The 23,382-nt window shown below is 38.5% G+C and overlaps 1 protein-coding gene across 13 annotated transcripts in view; it reads right to left on the reverse strand.

Annotated features, from left to right (window-relative positions):
- The window catches only part of LPP (LIM domain containing preferred translocation partner in lipoma), a 745,137-nt gene that overhangs the window by 413,802 nt on the left and 307,953 nt on the right, over positions 1–23,382 (reverse strand). For all 13 annotated transcript variants that reach the window (XM_024124352.3, XM_024124347.3, XM_024124350.3 and 10 more), the window contains one exon: positions 3,684–3,796. In XM_024124352.3, the coding sequence (XP_023980120.1) occupies positions 3,684–3,796 (113 nt within the window). The remainder of the gene's footprint in view (positions 1–3,683; positions 3,797–23,382) is intronic.

Genomic DNA, 23,382 nt, shown 5'->3' on the forward strand with positions numbered 1-23,382 from the left:
TCTATTCCCTGGCCTTCAACACTGCCTCAGCTGTAGTAGTCACCCATAAACATTTTGTTAAATTGAAAAAAAATTAGGAGAGTCAAACGACAGAAAAGGCACTTGAGTTATGATCTCTAATTCCCTTGCAAACCTGAAATTCTATGACATATTCTCCCTCTTTAAAACTACTCTAAACAATGCTACATGCCTGCCCATTGGCTGGCTGAAATAGAAAGGAATTACCAACTGTGGCATGAAATCAAACAAAGCTAACAGTTCCAACGTTGAGACTCAGGGCACTAGACCCATGATGACAAGTTCTAAGGCTATAAACGCCAGCGTATGTGTCTGACTTATAGAAGTTATTCAACTTATCATGAATGAATGAATAACAAATGAATGAATGAAGTGACTGCTAAATGGTCACCCCAAACCTTACAGCCACTATGCTCGAACCGATACTGACAGAAAAGAAAATTTCTCATTGATTTTCCAAGGTTCATCTTTTCCCACAAAAATGAGAATTCTCAAAACAAGAATTCTTGACACTAAATATTTGCCTTTTGCAAAGGAAAAAGAAAAAAGTTTACAGCATACATCAGAAGTTCAGAGACAAGCAAAACTCCAACAACACCTGGTCTTTCCAAACAAAAGCATGTTACCCCCTCATCGGAGCCTCAGAGTCTTGAGAGGCCTGAAGCAAAATCACGTGCACAGTGAGAGGAAGGACAGATAAAGAGTCAAGATTTCTCAAAAGAGTTCTGTCAGAAACTATAGGATCCACATCTTCTTGGGTCTCAGTTTCCTCACTTGTGAAGAGAGGGAATTAATTCATTCAGCAAGTATTTGAGAAGCTGTAACCAGATGCCTGGCACCAGGTTTAGACTCAATGATCTCTTAGGTCCCTTTCAGCTCTGAAAAACTTATAATTCTTAGAGTCACACTTAATAGAGGTTCTTTTGGCTCTGACATGAAGATTTGGCTGGAAACATAAACAGATTTCTACATAAAAACACACATTTACCGGCTATAATTTGGACTTGGCAACAGGAGTTTTCACCATTGGCTGGGAAAAAACGTGCAGAATTTTCTCCTGTGATTACATTACTCTGAGTTCCATCGTAGCTCAAATCTAAAGTTGGGGCAAATATGGCCAGAGTGGGACCAAGCCTCTATCACATCACATCACCACCACACAAGGAAAGGACATGCCCTTTTTCTTCTTCTTCTTCTTTTTTTAAAAAATTTATTTATTTTTATTTACTTATTGGCCGCGCTGGGTCTTCGTTGCTGTACGCGGGCTTTTCTCTAGTTGCTGCGAGCGGGGGCTAACTCTTCATTGTGGTGTGCGGGCTTCTCGTTGCAGTGGCTTCTCTTGTTGCAGAGCACGGGCTCTAGGCACGTGGGCTCAGTAGTTGTGGCTTGCGGGCTTCTCGTTGCAGTGGCTTCTCTTGTTGCAGAGCACGGGCTCTAGGCACGTGGGCTCAGTAGTTGTGGCTTGCGGGCTTCTCGTTGCAGTGGCTTCTCTTGTTGCAGAGCACGGGCTCTAGGCACGTGGGCTCAGTAGTTGTGGCTCGCGGGCTCTAGAGCGCAGGCTCAGTAGTTGTGGCTCACAGGCTCAGTTGCTCCGCGGCATGTGGGATCTTCCCGGACCAGGGCTCGAACCCGTGTCCCCTGCATTGGCAGGCGGATTCTTAACCACTGCACCCCAGGGAAGTCCCTGCCCATTTTCTTTTGAACTTGCCAACGATCTTCCACATATTCAATAACAACACACCTCTCTTACCAGATCTGCCCTTTTCCATTTGGCAAAATCTGTTTTATATTTTTATCCTTCTTCCTTCTGTTTTATAGAACATAAGCCAACATGGCAACAGGCTTTTTGTTTATTTCCTTCCATTTCAAAAACAAAGTCATAGTTTGGATATAGTTAACAGGACACGATCTATACAGAAAAAGACTTTTTGTAATTTTATTAAAGCCCCAGGTTTGATTTTTCTTAATGAAACCCTTGGCAAGCCTTATTATTATTCTTGTTGCTGTTATTTTTATGTGGCGACAATTATAACATCAAAATATCTGTAAGGTGATTATAGTTTAGTACATTCAAATCCATCTGTATTTCATTTAATTATTAGAGGTAGATACAGTTATCTTTAATTGCAAGAAAAGTGGGCCTTAGGGTGACCTGGTCGAGATCATGTGACAAGAATAAGCTGCTCAACTAGTATCAAACACAACTCTTCTTGTCACAAGGTCAAGCAAACTTTTCAGAACTCAAGACTTTAAATGCTTACAAAATAGTTACATAACTATTCAAGAAAGAAGATAGACTAAACAAAGTGTTTAATTGCATAAATTAAACAATATGCAAAAAACAGCCCTTACTAACATGTAAGTTTCATAAGCGCAGAACCCTGTTTGTCTTTTTTGCTATAGAATACGTAGTGCTATAAAGGTGCCCACACAGAGCACAGAAATATTTGTTGAGTGAATTAATCATTTCTACCTTTGTCTCCTCTAACCTGAAATTTAAGAGAAAAAAAGTCACACAATGAACTGAATTATTTAAGCAGTTACTTTCTATGGCTTTTCCTCTTTAAAATTTATTATGGGAAATCTTAAACATATACAAAGGTAGAACAAATAATGAATTAAACCTCCACGCACCCAACAATTATCAACTCATAACTAATATTTTCTCACCTATATACTCACTCAGTAGCTCCCTACTCTTATGATTCTTTTTTATTGGAGTATAGTTGATTTACACTGTTGTGTTAGTTTCAGGTGTACAAAAAGTGAATCAGTTATACGTACATATATATATATATATACACACACACACATATATACATATATATATACATACCCACTCTTTTTTAGATTCTTTTGATTTTAAAGCAAATACCAGGCACTATTCCACTTCATTCACTGATCTTGCTGACATTTCTCTAAAAAATAAGGATTTTTTTTCTTTGACATATCTATAGTAACATCATCACCCCTAAAAAACATGACAATAATTTTATGACAATATTATTTAGTTTTCCTTCCTGACATAACTGGCATTTAACTGCCTCAACAGTGGCAGCTGGTCACCAGTGGCTCTACATGAACACAGGCTGAGAACTTTTGCTGTTGCTTCTGAATCTAGCCCTGAGTCACTTTGCTCTCAACACTCCCTGGAGCACAAATACTTCTAAATAGTCAATACATACCATACTGTGCACGCCTGACCTCACTCAGAAGAGAAAACCTAAGAAATTTTGCTGTTGCTTTTGCTAGAAAGATGTTGCTGACCAATTAGTAGGCACAGTGACCAACCAGAACCTTAAAATATCAGCCTTACTCATTTAGAATGCAACATCTGTGGAAAGAGAAAAAAGGCAATAAAGAAGCCTGGTTGTGTGTCTCCAGGATAACAAGAAAATGTGGACTTCTCAAATGGCATTCCCAAAGAATGACTTTCAGTTTCAAAATAAAATTAGTAGGTAAAAGGATTTCCAGGGCTTCAGAGGGCAAGCCAGCAGAACTCTGGGAAGCTTGAGCTGGGCAGTTGGCATTAAAATGCCTTAGTGCTTTGTGAGGTGTCAAGCTCTCTGTAGGCTCTGGATAAATGTTTATCCACCAGAGAAACAATCTCAGAATTCATGATTCCTAGCATGGCTTATAAACATGACGTCAACCCCAGATCTTACCTGTGCCCTGAAAGTACTGTCATCAAGGGTAGGCGGAGGAGGGAAGTTCCCAGAGCCCGATGGAGAAGCACTGGAATCATCTAGAGGTGGAGGCGGGGGTGGAAGAAAATCACCTGTGGAAAGGAAACACACACATGAAATTAACACGGATGCAATGTTATAGCACTCTTACAAACACAGACAGTCCCCAACTTATGATGGTTCCACCTATAATTTCTCGACTTTACCATGGTGCAAAAGCAACAGGCATTCAACAAAAAACGTACTTTGAATTTTGATCTATTCCTGGGCTAACCACATGGGGTGCAATACTGTTGTGAAGCTGGGCTTCGGCAGGCAGCCTCAGCTCCCAGTCAGCCAGGAGATCGCCAGGGTGAACAACCCGTACATACACTTACAACCATTCTGTGCCCTCACAACCATTCTGTTTTTCACTTTCAGTACAGTGTCCAATAAATGACATAATATACTCAACTTTTTATTATAAAATAGGCTTTGTGTTACATGATTTTGCCCAACTGTAGGCTAAATGTAAGTGTTCTGGGCATGTTTAAGGTAGGCAAGGCTAAGCTATGATGTTTGGTAGATTAGGTGTATTAAAAATGCATTTTCCACTTAATATTTTCAACTTACAGTGGGCTTTTCACGATGTAACCCCATCATAAATCAAGGAAGATTTGCATTAGCTGGCATTTTACTGCTTTGTAATTGGCTCTGACACATAATTTTTTGTCCTGCACAGCAATTATTCCCTAAGTTCTCCTCAGTTTAATTAGCATCCTTAACTTTCAGAAGAATGAAGACCAGACAGGATACTTAGAAGTGACATAAAGCTGGTGTAGAAGCGTGTCAAGTACATTTAGCCAGAACAGGGAAGGTGCTTGGAGTGGTGGATTGCTGAGGTGTATTAGACTTGTTGCTTGTCCTCAATGAATTTTCAGTCAAGTAGAGAAGGAAAAAAATGTGTAAACAGGTAAGGTAACACAAGATGCAATTTATTAAGCTCTACAAACTCTTTTGGAAGTTAAGATAAAGGAAAGCTTACATTCATTTGGAGTAAGAAGGAAGCTTTACTGGAGTATTTAAATTGCCCCTGAACATTATGATGTAGATAGTAAGTTCATGCTAGACAGAAATAAAGGAAAATAGAGGCATAATGGTAAAAAAAAAAAAAAAATCAGGGTCTAGAGAATAAAAAGCAAGTTACAATATAGCATAAACACAGGAATGTAAAATAACACGAGTAGGTTATAAAAATTAAAGCAGTATGAAAATAAGCTTTTAAGTGTGTTCCACATCTAGCATAGAGTTTGAATTTTATTGTGCATGCAGTGAGGATCCATTAAGGAATTCTGACAAGGAAACACTTCTAAGAATATGATTTACTAAAGACTAATCTAAAAGCGTGTGCAGGACAAGATTAGGAGAAACTGGAATAAGAAATATCCAATTTGGAAATCTATACACTATCCAGGCTTTAGGATACTAGGAAATCTAACATCGCTATGGGTTCTTGGTATGGAATCTTTTAAAATATTCTTTGCAAGAAATTCTATTAAGAAAAGGAAATCTTCATATTCTAAAAAAAATTTCTCTATGTGCCCTTTTCCTTTTAGCAATAATGTTTTAGATGTGTTGGGGAACTGTCCTCCTCTATGGATAAATAGTTTTTCCTTGCATTTCAGCTGTTCAACACTTAGTGGTAGAGTATAGTCTCTACCACTCAATGAGTCACTGTTGGATAGTACCAAAACATCACAACTTAGGTCTTCAGAAAAGAAAGAGTCTAAATCTCACAGTGGAAGGATGGTGACTTGGACTGATTGTTCTGATACACTTTTGAGATTGTTCAGTTGAGCTCCATTTGCCTTATAAATAACAGTCTTACAGAGACTCTGTTCTCTTACAGAGAACAGATTTGTGGTTGCCAAGAGGGAGGGGGAGGTGGGGTAGGGAAGGATTGGGAGTTTAGGATTAGCAGATGCAAACTATTATATATAGAATGGATAAACAACAAGGTCCTACTGTATATAGCACAGGGAACTATGTTCAATATCCTATGATAAACCATAGTGGAAAGGAATATGAAAAAGAATGCACATATATGTATAACTGAATTACTGTGCTATACAGCAGAAATTAACACATTGTAAATCAACTATACGTCAATAAAATAAATTTTTAAAAAGTAACAGTCTTAGAGTTGGAAGAGTAGCTAACAGCTGTCGAGTCTAGCTCCCCGCCATATTCAGGCTACCAAGAAGTCAAACACACTATCTTTAGAGTACTCTGTTTTTTGGACTCTCACCATGCACCAGGCACTGTGCTAAGATTTTCCTAGGCTACCTCTTACTCCCACAACAACTCTCTATGCTGATGGTTCTGAAACTTTAGAGCTCACTAGGATCGCTGGAAGGTCTGGTTAAAACACAGATTGCTGGCTCCCACCCCTAGAAGCTCTGATTCAGTAGGTCTGGGTCAGGGTCTGATAATTTGCCTTCCTAATAAATCCCCAGGTGACGCTGGTGCTACTGGGCCTGGGACCACACTTTGAGAACCACTGCATCAAGCAAAGTGTCATAGTATTCCTACTTTGGACCCCATAGAATTGGAAAGGTTCAATGACATGTCATATAGAAATATCTCTACATCTCTCATCCTTCTGCATGTGCACATCTGAAGATATATGTTGTCTATATCCTTATTCAAATTATAAGTCTCATAAATCTTTATTAACTCCATCTAAGAGTTCTAAACATTGGCTAGATACTAGAATCACCAAGGAATCTTATCTGAAAATGCCGATGCCCAAACTCTATCTCATACCAATGCATTCAGAATCTCAGGGATGGGGAAAAGGAATGGGGAGAAAGGATCAGATGCCCATATTCCTTTAAAACCCAGATAATGCTAATGTGCAGCCAGGACTGAGAAACTCACTGGCCTTCAAAAAAAAAAAAATGAAATACCTGTCAAGTAAAAAGGATCATCACCAAGATCTTTTCTACCTTTAAAAGTCATAATGTATGAGACGAAAGCTCACAATGAAGTTTCAGGTGATCAGCAAAGAAGTCTAGGTTGATGGAGACTTGATGATCAAATTCTACTTCACAGCTTAATTTTCAGGTTCAAATGTTCTATCTAGACCTATGTCATCTTCATATTCAATTTAAAAGAGAATTTCTCAGCACCTTCTTATACTTTACCAGATTCTTTATGTCATAGGAATTGTCAGAGCATTAAACAGTATCAGAACTGACCAAAATCTTGGAGATCATATTATGAAGGTAGAACAGAGGCCCACAAAAGACACATGAACTGCCCAAATTCTCAGAGCAAACTTGTCTTAGAATAAATAGTATACCTGCCTGTCTCTGAGGTCCCTTCCACCTATATCCTTCTTGACCCTATACTTCTGTCATAGAAATTAAATATAGTGAAGTGCAGGTTGATGAGAGTCCTGGGAGGGTGAAAAGGAGCCAAGAAAGAAAATAGAATGTATTTTTTTAAAAGAAATATCTTGAAAACAACATAAATCTAGACCACGTGTTCTAGGCAAGATTAGGCAGATTATTAAAGTCATAGTGATAACCTCATAATAAGTATCTGCTTATTTTAATCAGTTACTAAGGTAGACCAAAGTTTTCCATCTTTCAAGCTCAATCATAGGCTTCTTGCTACATTGTTTAGACTGGAGCTCACATTTTAAAAGGATGTGGAGGACTGGGTAAATGTCTAGAAAACAGACACACACACATGGTAAAGGGATAGAAAATGGGTCCTCTGAAGGGAAGCAGGACTAGTTAAGACAGATGGAATGAAAACCTCTTCGTAAAGAGTTTTAAATCAGACTAAGAACTATTAGAATTCTGACTTAAGGTTCACCATTTTAACAGGCAGGTCAACAGAGGGAAATGCCTCTAAGTAACAGTAAGTTCAGCTTAAGAGAGAAGGCACAATTTCCATGTTTAAGGAAGATGTCAAAAAGGAAAGAAGAAAATGTGTGTATATAAATGGTGCGGGGGAAGATCTTTTCCTTTTCAGTAGATTTCTTCAAACGATGAAAGAGCACCTGGCTGAGATGCTTGCGGGGCAACCCTCCTAGAGGAAAAAGCACCTGGACAGAATCAGCTGTAGTATCTTACAACCAGCAATGCTAAGCTGTAGACCTTCACATTAGTGCATGCCCTGCCCTCTGGGCTCGCTGGGGAAATCCAAGTGAACTCCCAGACCCTGTGAATTACAGGGGCACTGAATAAATCAAACAGGCAAGCCAAAAATGGACACACATCAGGCAACTGGGGAATGCAGTGATATATAAAAGCTAAGAAAGAAATATTTGGTTTTATTAGGAGTAGTCACAGACACATGTCTATAAACCTGATTTCCTCCTTACCCTTTTCCTCACCATACAAAGCCTACCCAACACGCAAAATACATTTATTCCTCAATTACCCGCTAAAATGATTTACTCCAAAGTTTCACTGCTAGTGAAATACTAGAGCTGGAAATGGATGCTCACAATGCCTTGGAGAGAAGCAAGGAAAGATCTTGCTTAATTTGCGCTATACCATCCCATCTCATTCAGCTAATATTCAAAAGGTTTTGGCTTTGTGCCAGATGGAGCACCATGAGGCAGTTAAAGGGTGAGTTCGGCAAATAAAGTGTTATATCCCTGATTCCCAAACACTACTTTATTCTAGCTGACATCAGAAAATAGCCCGTTATGCATACCATTAACTTGAAGAGAGTGAGGAAAAACTCCCAGAAACCCAGCTATTTATATTTTCTCAAGCTACCCTTTCTAGTCTAGGGGTAAAAAGGCAGTGGCACTGAGAAGGAGATGTGGCTACCTGATTGTAACTGAATTATCATCCACTGCAGTTACCCCAGTAACATGGCTCAGGCATATATAAAAGGCAGCTACCTGAAAAGTTTGCCTAGCCCTTCATGATATGAAGTCCCCCATGAGAGGGAGAAAATAACAAGAATTTACCAACAAAGAAGATGGTTAAGTTACTGGTTATGTATGATTGTAGTGCAAAAATACAAGGGAGTAATTAAACTCAGATCATCAATAAAGTCTGGATTCATTCACTATAGTTAAAAAAAAAAAAAAGCAAGCATCATTCTCCTTCTTCTTGATCCAAATATCCACGTAAACCTACATACACACACACATACGGATTTAGATAATAGCCCCTTTTGTGCTTCATACAGGTTCTATCCCAGCATCTATAATACTTGATTGCATTTATGTGTTCATGGCCATTCTCTCCTAGTAAGAACTGAAACTCCTAACAAACAGAGCCCACTCATAATTTATCTTTATATCCTCACCACTTGGCATAAAGTTTGGGCCATGTCATCCCTCAGTAAACGTAGGTTGAAAAACTAAATGAATAAAAAGCCATTTAATCACTCAATTGCTTTTTTTAATTAAATGACCTGGTGTCTTAGGTGCTTTTCAAACATCAATGTTCAAATCACCAAAAGGATCTAGCCAAAATGCAGGCTCTGATTCGCCAGGTCTGGGGTGAGGCCTGAGATTCTGCATTTCTCACATGCTCCCAGGAGATGCTGATGTAGATCTGTGGACCGCACATGAAGGGCTCTTGCAGTTGGCAGATGTTGGCTCTCTAACTTTCTTAAATGGAGAAATTCTGGTTGTTTAAGGAAAATCTAAACTTTAAGGTAATTATAAATAAAATTACTTTGGAGCTCCTCAAATTAAGAATTTAAATTATGAGTACACAAGAGAGTGGGTTGGAACACATACACACACACACACACACACACACACACACACACAAAATAAAAATAATTATGGTGACCAAATCATAAGCTTCAAGTAAAGACAGTGACTCTTTTCCATTAATAGTAACAAATAGAGAAAGGAAATATGTTCCAAAGAAAATAGTACAAAATTTCAAGCCCCAAAACTTAAAACACAAAGCCTAGCTCTACCCTTCACTTTGGAAAAGGCAGTGCTACCATCTCAGGTTCAGTTTTCCTCACCTATTAAATGAGTATAACAATAGCCACTTCACGGTGTCACTCTGCAGATCAACCCAGTTAAAACTGAGACTCTGGACTTTTTTTTGACTACAACCCAGAGTAAAGAAATAACCTTTTATATGATGATGCAAAACTCCTACCTGGACATGTGTAAGTACATGTACATCTGAAACAAGGGTTTCATGAAACCATATTTATTGCATGGAATCCACACTGACATTTTCACTGTTATTTATTTACTTTAAAGGTGTTGTGTGTGACCCAGTAAAGTGACTGTGACCCATAAATAGGTCTCAATCCACAGTTTGAACACTGCTAAGCTAAACTGTATGTAAGTGACTTGTACAATGTGTACATGATAGATGACATTTTTTTCTTTTCACTTATGCACAAAAGAGCAGCTGAGTCTAAATTTGCCCACTCAGTAGAGAAGACCAAATCTGAGAAGATGAAGCTCTCTGAGCAAGGTTGAGAAAAGAGAACAAGTGAGAAGACAAAATAAATAGAACAGGAGTGAAAAATCTCTGTAAGGTGGTTGAGTTATATCACAGCTATAGCATTCTCCTCATAAATGAGAGGCAATTTATTATGAAACCAAGCAACTGAAGACTTTGTTTACAATTTTACCCTCAAATCCATCTTCAGTTTGCATTAAAACACATGTGCCACCAAGAAAACTCCATCAGAAAGCACACTGGATAAAATCTTTTAAAAATGAAGTATCAAGGTTTATGACATTAAGTAAATGTTATTTGTGTGATAACATATATACATATCAGGGAGTATCTTTTAAGTAGATTTACATATATGCCTGTAATATCAGGGAGTATCTTTTAAGTAGATTCCCAAGAAACTGTTAAAGGCAAGTTGCCTCTAAGAAGATCAATTTTGCAACTGGGGAGCAAGAGTGGAAGAGAAACTCACTTTTCGTTATACAAATTTCTAACCGGTCATTGTACTACCCACTTATTTTAAAATAACACATACACACAATTCAAAAGAGAATTTTCAGTACCTAGAAATGTGTCATAAGTTTTTAAAAACCACCAGGAAATACTGGGATATGGCAGAGATCAAGGAACCATTGAGGATAAGTCCCATTTAATGCATCACCTCCCAGTCTTCTCAATCTATTTACTACCCATTGGTTGTAACTAACAATATGAAAGGAGTTGCACTGATTTACTCAATGTGTGGCTCCTATTAGAGATAGGATAAAAAGCCTGCTTATTCCCAGACCCAAAGCCTAGGCACCATCTCAGAGTGACCACAGACCTCTTTCTTGGATTAAGCACTCATGGAGCTACTAATAAGGCAGCTCCTGAATTTCCATTTTTTTCCTGTTCCTTCAGTGTGCAGCCCCTTTGAGAACTCACTGGTAGAAGTGATCATTATGAGGGCAAGGTGGGGCATCCCTGGTTCCCTGTCCTCACTGTCATCAAAATAGCAACAATACTGCCCCCCTTAAATGACACATCTTCATCTGTAAATGAGAAGATATGTGACCTCAACCAAGTAGCTTCAGTTCTCTAGTTTTCACACGAGACATTTTTGGAGTTCATGCTTTTATTATATATAATTATATATTAGAAGAGAAACTTTTCTACTTTTCTTCCATTTTTATTTTCTGCTGCTTAACTAAAAAACAAACAAACAAATTTTTGATTCTGATAGTACTTAATTTTCTAAGTCATGTTATGTAAATGAAAGGTCAAAATTAAAGAGTGATGAAACACAATAATGGTATAAGATGATATAAGAAATTCAGCACTCTTGTATGCTACTTATATATAAATAGGAGTGTTAAAGATAAAACTTTCTCAAGAAAATTTGGCAACAGGTATCAAAAGCCTTAAAAATGTTTATACACTTTGATGCAGCAATACCACTTTTAATAAATTATCCTACTAAAGCAGTGACTAAAGACTATACAGGGAAGCATGTTAAAGAATCTTAATCACAGTGAAATACAATGGAAATGATCAGACTATTCATCAATAAAATTGGGGTAAAAAAAATCAGTTGAAGTCAGTCACACACTAGAAAATTGTGTTGCCATCAAAATGATGATGTTGATCTAGATCTGACATCTATTTAGTCATTGACTGGGTGCCTTCTATGTGCCAGGGATTATTTTAGATACCAGAAGGAAACATCAAACAAATAAATAAAACAAACACAAAGAGCTGCACTCGAGTAATTTATACTCTATCAGGAGAAGAAGAACACTTAAAAAATAAATTACATAAAACATACTTGATGTCAAATCTTGATAAGCACTATACAGATATATAGGGCAAGGAAGGGGGAAAGGACTGCTAGGGTGATGGTGGAACGTTTCAGTTTTAAAGAAAAAGGTTGGAAAATGCCTCATGGAGGTGATATTTGAACAAAGACTTAAATCTAGTGAAGGTGTGAGTCATGGAGTATCTGGGACAAGTACATGAAAAACTGTTTCTGATGTATTACCTTGTGAGAAAAAAAATGGGCTATGAATATTGTTTATAATATGGCACAATTTCTGTATAAACATTTTGTATACGTTAACAATGTTGCCTATAGCTCATGGGATGGTTGTCTACAGCTCATGCCTTCTCCTTTTGGTTTAATTGTTATACAATAAATGTGAATTATAGGCATGCATTTTTTAAAAATCAAAAGGAAGATACTTTGAAATGAATTGCAGAATCTACTTAAGCCAGTGTTTAATTTTAATGCATCACTATATTTACCCAAGCCAAAATGTAATGTCTCCGTCATCCTTCTAAATAACTTAGCTTGAAATGCTCTTTCAGATTCTCAAATTAAAAGCAGGAAGAATGATTACCCTAAAGTAGATGAAGTCTCCCTGATTTTCAGATGGACGGTTTCACTCTACATCTAGCTAATACGGAATCCCTGGGTCGTCACTGAGTTCAATAGTCCTCATGTTTGACCACAAATAAATAGTCTGTGTGAAGGTGAAACACCTTAGGGCATCATATCTAAGTATACTGTATTTCTCTATCACATAGTAGTTTCCATTTGTTGAAAAACAAATTCACTTTCTTAGTTAAGAAACACTGAATGATTTTCAAATAATATGAAATTAGGAGGACAGTCTGGTTCTGCAAATGGACTAAAACCAAATAGCATTTCTGAATCCACCAAGTGTCAATTGTCTTACAAAAAGACAGTAATTTCCACCGAAACAACAAACCACAGACCATATAATTTGGCTTCCAAAGATGGGCATTCAAAATAAACAGGGCAATGATTTAAGCCTAAGCATCAATCTTCTATCAACTATTGAGATACCTTTAGCCCCACACCAAAAAGTGAAATTCTCTCAGTTTAAAAATTAAAAATTCATGCCGTGGACACAGAATGAGGCAACAGTCTAAAGAAACAAAAAATCTTAACTTACCACTGAAAAAAGAAGCTGGCAAACAAATATCAATGTGCTGAGAGCCTATTCCAAAAATACTCTTTTTTCTTGGAGATGGGACGTCACCCTGTGGCGGCCACTGAGGCCAGAAGCTTACCTTCCTTCCAAAGATGGTGATGGTGCTGGAGGGATGATAGTTTCAGAATAAAAACACTTTAAATAGCTCATTTAAACTTATTTCACCACTGCTATATCTGGATAGAGTGACCCATCGTCACTTCCAGTGACAACATATTGCTCCTTCCTGATTTAGCTCTATTGGAGCACATATTCTGCTCTCTGTTAGTTTAATTGCATATCTACTGGTTTCTCCTACTAGACTATAAGCACCTTGAGAGCAGGCTCTCTGTTTTAGAGGGCACATAGCGCACACAGGAGATGCCTGATGAATAGTAATAATATTACTATTATAAATGATTATTATTATAAATCTATATTATATTAAACTGAATTGAACTCTGAAAAAATGAACATATGTATTTCTACCATGGACCATTTTGCCCCTTTTCAATTACTGACATAAGGTCAATACACTATAGTACTGGGGGCGGGGGTGTCATAGGTTCTGCATGATGCTCATAGCTGGATAGTTAATAACATGGGTCTTAAAGTAGCCACCTAGTTTTGCTGTTGTTGTCCTCATTGTTTTTACATTAACTTACTCGGAGCATGTCTTCAGGATACAGGCCCTGAGTCCTCATCCTTAAGTCACCACCTGGTTATGGGGACACCCTCATCTCAAGAAACACTGCAACCATGTGTACTGTACTTGATCTTTCTTCTGCAATAAAAGGTCTGTAGATAGGTCTTAACAGTATCTTATCCCACAGCGTATCTAGAAACTCCTTCAAATCCTCCAGGAATGTTGGAGGGTCAGGTTTCTGTCCATAAAGGAGACTTGGGAATGGAAGAGGAACAGGGCAATGAAGGAAGTGGAAGGAGAGATGTTATGTGAATAGAAACACAAAATGGTAGTGCTTGAGGTGTTGAAACAGCTCTGACTTTTAAACTAAAGTATCAGCATCTCAGGAAGCACTTTCTTTTACTGCATACAGCGAGGTCCCACTCTACGATTCTTAGATCAGAACCTTTGGGGTTGGGACCCAGACACAAGTGTCTTGACAAGCTCCCCACATGATTCTGACATGTAGCCCTGGTTAAGAGTCACTGACCTTCATAAAAGACAAACTAAGACTGAGAAGCTATCCTAGCTTAAAGAAGACTAAGAAGACAAGGCAACTAAATGCAACTTGTGATTCTGGACAGGGTCCTAGACCAGAAAAAGAATCTTAATAGAACAATTGATTAAATCTGAATAAAGTCTACACATTAGCAAGAAGTATTGTGGTCAGTGTGTTAACTGCCTAATTTTGGTAACTGTACTATGATTATGTAAGATATCAACATTTGGGGAAACTGGATAAAGGCTAAGTGAGAATCCTTTATACTATTTTTCAACATTTGTGTGACGTCTGAGATCATTTCAAAGTGAAGAGTAAAATTTTATTTTTTAAACTTTAAGAAAAAAAGTCATTGATTTAGTCCAATAACTTTTATTTTACACATGGAGAAATTTCAACCAGTGTGGTAAAGAGAAACACATATAGTGTAGAACCATACCAAGAAACCCACTGTGATCCTGTATCCCCTAACTTCTGGCAGAGGACACATTTACCACGATAGGTGGCAAATTTAGTGTGAGAAACTGAGGCTGCTTAAGAATACGGAGGAAACCTGCTCGGCCCCTACAACTTCAGAAGACTATGAAGAAGAGAAGCGGTTATTACTATTTAGGAGACTTGGATTAGATGATCAGAGACATGTGAAATATCTTCAATAACACCCAGGCTAAATGCAGCATGGATAGCCTGGGAATCCTAGCGTGACGATCAGCAGCAATGAAATCCCATCACGCTTCCTTGGCCCGACTGTGTGAGCCCATTTCCCTGCCTCAGGAGACTCCCTGAGGATAAGAAGGGCTGTCTGAGACCAGGGGCTTTGTGTGATTTCTCCAGTCTTCATCTTTTATGCACAAATGACTTTAAATCCTTCTCACTGAGAAATTCTTGTTACTATTTATATAAAATGATGCCAACGTTACTCACTCTCCTTCAACCCTGCCATTTCATCGAGACTGAGGCTTAGCAAATGCATAAATGCTTTAAAAATAATCAAACAGAGACACTCATTTCATCTCAAGGTGGTTGTTTTTTGGCATGTTTTTTTTTTTTTCCCCCAAAAGAATACTGGAGCTGACAGGTACTTGCTCTAAAAATTTACTTCACCACCTGCTAGCTGAAATATTGCTTTCATGGGTTTATATTGTATTAAAAGGTCACTGGCTGTTTAAGTCTTAAACAGTTTTAATCATTCTAAAAGTCTCTTAACAGTAAGAAAAGGAAGCTCAGAACAAACAGCAGCAGGGACTCTAATTAAAAGGGCCAATTCATTTAATTTTATTTGGGGTTAATTATTCAGGATTCATTCTTTGATGTGTAAGGAATAGCAATTAGTAATTTTAGTGATTTGAGAATCATTGGAGGTGTAATCAGTTAAAATGAGTGAGTGTTTACAACACAAGATGGTGAATTAGTCTCTCTCAGCTGGAGAACAGGAACATTAGGCTCCAAGAGATCAAGGCTACTAAGGATTAGAGACGCTGGTAATAACAGTCACTTCAAAATAAAACACATGTCAACAGCATCTAGCGTTCTCTTTCCTCTGAGCTAAGGCAATGCACAGAAGCTTCATGAAACTACCTTTCACCAGATCTCCATCTTTGCTGCTCTTGCCAACCACGTCCCTTCATTTGGCTCTTGCCACCATGGTAACCGTAAATGCATTACATTAAAAAAAAAATTCTACACCATTTATAAGCAACATAAGACCCAGAATAACCACGACACTCATTTATTCCACATCGGCATCTGTAACTGATGGCTGGGCATCCCCATCTGAACCTCTAGCTCAGTGTTCAAAACTGAATTCAGATCCCCTAACCCACAGACTTGCTCAGCTCCTCTTGTGTCCTTCATTTTTCTAAGTATTTCAGTACAGTTCTTCCAATCACAAAGGTTGGGAGAAAACCCCTTTTCTCTTTTTGGTCTCATTCATTCACACTGAATATAGCAAGCCATATTAAATTATTCCAAATATTCCAAATCCATTTACTGCTCTCCAACTCGACTGCCACCAAAATACTTAATGACTAGTTACCTCATATCTAGACTCATGAAACAGCCTAAATAGTTTTCATTCTTCCCAGCCTAGTCCTTTCCAACTAATCTTATACACTGTTGCTAGCTTGAAAACTTCCATTCGCCCCCAAATAACCAAAACAATCTTGAGGGGAAGAAAAAAAAAAAAAAAGGACAAAGCTGGAGAATTCTCCCTTCCTGATTTCAAAATTCACCACAAAGTTACAGCAATCAAAAAAGTATGGTGCTGGCATGAGGAAAGACATAATGACCAATGAAATAGAATAGAGAGCCTAGAAATGAACCCTCACATACACGGCCAATTGAGTCAATGGCAACGGTGCTGGAGTTTTAGAGAAGGATGGTTTGGGAATACTAGAGGCTTGGTAAGACCCCTGGTCCAGGTTTCCCAAAATCTGACAGGACCTCATCTGGCACAGGCAGAATCCTTAAACAGGATGGGTCTCTTAGGAGAAAATGGAGAGCAATGTGACAAGTTCACTCCACTGTATACCCTCCTGGACTGCTCCGGGGAGTATGCATTCTTTGAGATCACTGCTGCCAACATCAGCTCTGCCAAGTTCAGCACTTCAGAACGCTGACTTTTGCTCAGCCACATACCCAGTCATACATCCGACTATGTCCCTTGACTCTAATAATTTGCTCATGCCTTTGTCTGCATGAAGACCTCCCTCTCCACCATTTTTCATGGTGAAACCCAAGCTCTTCTTGGAGCCCAGGTCACCTGCCAACCCGACACAGCCTTTCTTGGCTGCCTCCCAACAAAAGCACCTTGCCAACTCTCACCCTCCAGAGCCCTTGGAGAGCATGTTCATGATGCATCTTGTTGAGAATACAGGACCCATTTACCTGCACCGCGTGTTTCTTGAGGGCACACATCACGTATGATTCATCACTCTAGCCTAAAAGTACCTCTTCCCATGCCTCAGAGAGTTGAGATGGACAAGATTTAAGAAAATATTTGCTGAGTGGGTATATGCACAAATTCTTGACAACTACAAGTTGAATCCCAGCCAAATTAAGTTATCCTTTAAAGGAAGAATCTGAGTGGTTATCAATCTCAAAATAACTGTATGTATGTATGTATGAGGGAGAAAGAGTGAGAGTGGTGCAGGGGAGGGGAGGAGAGACAGAGAGACAGAGAGGCATAGGAGTGTAACTAAAACAATAGCAGAATGAAGTCCTAGCAGCCAAATAAACAAATACTGTGCTCTCCCCGGAATGTTTAGAAATCTTGGAAAGGAACCACATAAAGAGCCCTGAGGTGGCACTAACTTGGCACATCAAGGGCTTCTGTGACTGATTAACCCAGCATTTCCTTGGGTCTGGGAGTATTATTAGGTCACTTTTATTATGGACAAACTGTTTTTGAACAATCTGTAAGACATAAACAAGCTATTGTGATGAATCAATCAAATAAGTCAGTTTTGTCCTGAAAATCTGCCGAAATAGCCAAGGCAAAACAACCACCACCACCACAACCAGGCAGTCAAACAAACAAGAACATCCCCAAACCCCAGTGCCTTTCGCTGAAGTCTGAATGGGCTCTTCTTGGCCCACGTTGACCTATAAACCCACACCCTCACACCTACAATGGGCAAGTCCTGCATCACGAGAAAATGTCAAAAGGCCTTCAAAACCTGTTAGATGCTGCAAAATCTATTAGATCCATAAACTTACGTTTTTTCAAATTAGAATAGAGAATTCAAACAGTAATCTCCTGAAAAGTCAGATTTTGTCTCTAGGGAGGCACTCCAAGAAATACCTCATTCTTTGTATTTCATTCACTCTGCTTTCTTCACTTCCCCAGATTAGGAAGTCATGTGATAGGAGACGGTCCCCAGTGCAAAGTTTGGTGATGTGTTCTGGGCAGAAGTTCAGGCACTTTGTTATTTTGACAGACCTGGTCTGGCTGCCCAAAGACATAATTTAGCTAAATGCGGACCTCGTCCCCTCCTCCTGCTTCATTTGGCCAGCTGTCTCAGAAGGTCTTTCATTCTGGAGGGTAATGGATTTATGGCTCCCTTTTATTTCTCCAACAGTAGTTCCACTTCTTTCGAGTTTCAAGTTCAATGAGCTCAACCTTGGCACTCAAAGTTCTCCTTATGTCTCATCCTAAAGAGTGTTTGTCCCAGGTCCGTTTGCCAAGGACTTGGTGGCAGTTCCCTTCCTGACACTCAAGCTGGCAATACCATGCTTCTTCTTATAAACAGATCCATCCCATTACCTGAGTTACCTCTTCAAGTCCTACTGACACTTGCATGGCTTAACTGGCAATAATGGTACAACTTTATAAACTCACAAAATCATCAGGTTAGAAAGGAATTAGAATGGAATAAGGAGGTTCTGCTAATCTACGAGTCAGCAAACAATGGTCAAATCCAGACTGTCTCCTGTTTTGTAAATAAAGTTTTATTGGAACACAGCTACAGTCACGAACTCATTTTTCATCTATGGCTGCTTTTGTGTTCTGTTGGCAGAATTGAGTAGTTGAGACAAAGACCTTACAGCCAGCAAAACCTAAAATATTTTCCATCTTGACTTCCAGAAAAATTTGGCAACCCAGATCCAGCCCTTGAACTCATTTTATAGATGAGAAGATTAAGATTCGGTAAGGTTAAACAATGTTCCTAGGGAGTAAGCAAAATTTGCAAAGCACAATGATTAGGGCAATGCTGGGTATAAGGTACATACACACTCAGTAAATACTAGATCTCTCCCGTGTTTGACAGAAAATTTTACTCCTTTAAGGTAGAATAGTGCTAAGTTTTTTTTTTAATGACAACATTGTTGCCTTTGAGAAATTCATTGTCTAGAGGAGAGAAGAGACATAAACAGGTAATAGCAACATAATATTGTATCAGTTTTCTACTGCTGCTGCAAAAACTTACCACAAACAATTGTTTAAACACAACACAAATGTATTATCATACACTTCCGTAAATAAGAAGGCTGTCATGAGTCTCACTGGGCTAAAATCAAGGTGTCAGCAGGATTGCATTCCTTGCTGGAGTCTCTAGGGAATCCATTTCCTTGCTTTTCCAGCTTCTAGAGGCCACCATCATTCTGTGGCTTGTGGCCCCCTTCCTCCATGTTCAAAGTCAGCAAAGGCTATTGAGATCTTTCTCAAATCACATCACTCCAAAGACCTGTTCCACCTCCATCATTCATTTCTACAGACCCTCATGATTAAGGACCCTTAAATTCCACCTGCAACCTTTATCCCCTTTGCCATGTAACGACACATTCACACACTCTGGAGATTAGGACATGGACAACTTTGAGGCCACTACTGTGCTAACCACAGGTGTCATAAAGAAGAGAGTGTGCACACAGCGCTATAAACCTCAAAGGACAGTTCGTCTGCATAGGAGCACAGTGTAGGCAAGAGTCAAAGCTCTTTCATGGTACAAGTTTTCTGGAGTTTCCCACAATTTTCTGAAAATGTCATCCTATTTCACCATATTTTAAATTTTTTTTTTTTTTTTTTTTTTTTTCCCCGGTACGCGGGCCTCTCACTGTTGTGGCCTCTCCCGTTGCGGAGCACAGGCTCCGGACGCGCAGGCTCAGCGGCCATGGCCCACGGGCCCAGCCGCTCTGCGGCATGTGAGATCTTCCCGGACCAGGGCACGAACCCGTGTCCCCTGCATCGGCAGGCGGACTCTCAACCACTGCGCCACCAGGGAAGCCCCATATTTTAAATTTAAATGTATTATTTAAAGTTGTTTCATTTTGTTCCACACACATAGTTCTTTTCTTTTGGCAACCATCATCTTGATACCACATTGAAGAAAAGAAACCCAATTAGATATTAGGTTGAGGACTTTTAAGAAGTTAAGTTTGAGTTAGAATTTCATACTCTCCCTGTGGGATTGCTTTTCTTAGGTCAATTCTGTGGATAAGGAAACTTAGATAAACTAGGAACCTGCCCACACAGACCCCAGCTAAAGCCTAGAGAAACTTATTTCATCTCTCTGAACCACATAAACAGAATAAAAAATGTTAGGGCAATGTTTTAACGATGATCTACATGGCAATGCCCTAAAAAGCCGGGGGGTTGGGGGGTGATAAAATCTATTACTTTGAGAAAAATAAATGTTATGATTTAGCAAAATGATACAGCTATACATTTTATTTCAAGTATAGTCAGCTCTTTAGACAAAACTATAACTGAGACTAAAGGACATAAAAATATGTGCCTTTACTGTTATTAAGATATAGAAAGAAAAATTAAGTTTGCTTACAAAAAATGTTAAGAATTTCATAGAAACATTAACAAATGTCTATCAATGGAATGTAACTACATTTACAAATCCTAAGGCATAACAGTGAAGACTGAAGAGAAATTACCTGGTTTGAGAATGTGTGAGTGACAAGTGACTTGAAGTGTTCAAGTAGAGGCAAGAAAACTACTTGATGTGTACATTATAAAGATCTGAGCTTTATAAACCCAACAGACCTAGTAAAATGGCCTTTAAAGGCCCTCTCAATACTGGTAGTTTGTCATTTCATGACTTAAAGTACGATAGTCAGTTAATGGCAATAGGAGACTGAAGTTTCTTTGTAATGGATATAGTCAGAAAATGCCCTCTGATGCCATGATAGGACAGTTATCCCAACTACAAGTAGGTGCTTATCAAGCATAGGACATAAAATAATTCTTGAAGCAAGACCCACAAAAAGCAACTTGCAATGTCGGCAATACCTATGGTCTGACCCTGACTCCTGTGTCTCGCTGCCTCACTGAAGATGAAGCTATTTGTTTTCAGAATTTCCCCAAAAGTTATATTTTACTCACGATAAGGTCTTAATTTTCCGAAGGACAAATGAGTGTTCACCTAAGCAGTGTGAAGGGGAGTACCTAGGCTGTCAATTCTTGCAAATGTTACCCCTCGGGAATCCATAAACCTGCTTCTTGGAAATAGTTTATTCCCTTTGGCTTAATAAGTATATAAAAATCTGGTAGAGAGGCTTCAAGACATGTGAGAACTTTCTGACCTGGCCCTTGTTAACCGAGATGGAGGTGATGCAACAATATTTCTTAAATTAAGGTGTACACATTTCCACCCTTTACAATAAAACCAAGTAAAATACCAAATTACCAAGACGGAAAATTCCCACCATAAACAACCAGAGCTACCCAGAAGAGAAAAATAAGACATCCAGTCACAGGAACTCAATGCCCTCCTGTTTAGAGAAAATATACACACATTCCCACGCAGAACCCTTTCCTTGTGAATAGAGTTCAAGGTGCAGGAAATAGTTTGATAGAGACATTATATTACTTAGACAAAACTGAACTAGATTATCTGTTTGTTTATTAGATTACGGCTTTAGGCACATTGTTCTTCACTAAGAGCTCTTGACATGAGCAGACACACACATTCTTTGGAATGAAGGCTTTTGTGAGAGTATTTTATGGTACTTAGCCTCTTGAAAAGACTTGCGAAAGCCTTCACACCAGAGGATTAAACCCAGTCTTTGGGGCCACCACATGAGGAAGGTACAGTTCACTTCACACAGCCTTAACTAGGACATGTGAGCTTTCTTGGACATAATGCCAAAGGGTTCCAACTCATTCATTGTGGAATTTCTCATGTGGACCCCCACCAGCTCATCTTAGTCACAAACCAAACACCAGATCCTGAGTGCTGGTGGATGAAACTGAAAGCAGAGTACTCTAGAAATGGAATTCTACTAGGTTTCATTTCTATCTGTCACTAAAGGGGGGGATATACTCTTGGTTTTATTTTTATTTAAATTTCAGTCAGAAATAATAAATAAATAAATTCTTAAAATAATAAATAATAAATAAATTCTTAAAATAATAAATAAATTCCTAGAATGTATCACATCACATGTTCTAATTCCATATTTGCCTGTGAATAAAAGATCATGGATTAAAGATCATGGCATCCACGCGGGTTCTAGTTTGATTTTGTTGGTTTGTTTTCAATAGTAGGGCTTTTTCAGCCTCGAATTGGGTCTAAAATTAGACCAGTGTGTTGAATTCAAAGAGTCTCATTTTAAGCTTCCTTAACATTTAAAGGACTCAGAATGACTGTTCATCCCAAACTGTCAGAGGTATAAATGTAAAAAGACCACATATTTCTAGATACAGAAAGACCTCAACACTTTATTCAAACACCTGCAGCCTTTGTTTCTCTAGTATTTAAGGTGTTGGGCTGTGGAGATTCTCTTAATCCCCTCAGTTATAAAATGAGTATAGTAAGTATTGATCTACCCTTGTAGTAAATGACTTTTGTGTCTTGTTGTTCTGTTGATTATCGTCCATGAAATCATTTGAAATCATGGCATCTCACTGTTTCATCAATCATTAAAGAAAGAGTTCTTTGACTAAAACTTACAGAACCCCATAAGGTACACCTCAATACTTCTTCCTTTTTCTTAAATCTTCTGTCTGTAGAATCACGTATACCAATGCTGTACAATAGAAATTTCTGCAATTTTGGAAATGTTCTATATTGTGTCAATACTCACCAAATGTGGCTCTCTTGAAATGTGGCTAGTGACTGAGAGACTAAATTTTTAAATTCTATTTAAGTTTAATTAATTTAAATTCAAATTCACATTTGTACCTTCCACATTGGACCTCACAGATTTTGTCATATTTTACTTAGAATTTTACTCTCTACCGCCCCCCAAAAATGTCTTCTATAAAAGAAATCCAAGATTTCAATAGCAAATAACTTAAACCGTATAAAGATTTTAGATTACGAGCTGGAAACATAAACACACACCTGCATTTCTATTTATTTAAATGGAGCCATTTTTGGGAAGAAGAATTATGTCTCACTTTCTCTCAAAACTCCAAATCCAACACTGTTTCAAGCACGCTTACAAATGAAAGATTGTAAACAGGAAGAGTTGTCTTAGTATGCACTGGTATAAAAAGGACAAAGCAGCACAGGGGCCAGTGCTGGCTCTGTCATGGGCTTGCTGTAAACCTGGGACAAATCGGTCCACAGACAGTTCTTGTGCTTCCATTTAATGGATAATCTTACCTTTACTCATT

This window comes from Physeter macrocephalus, chromosome 1 (assembly GCF_002837175.3).
Source record: "Physeter macrocephalus isolate SW-GA chromosome 1, ASM283717v5, whole genome shotgun sequence".
NCBI lineage: Eukaryota > Metazoa > Chordata > Mammalia > Artiodactyla > Physeteridae > Physeter > Physeter macrocephalus.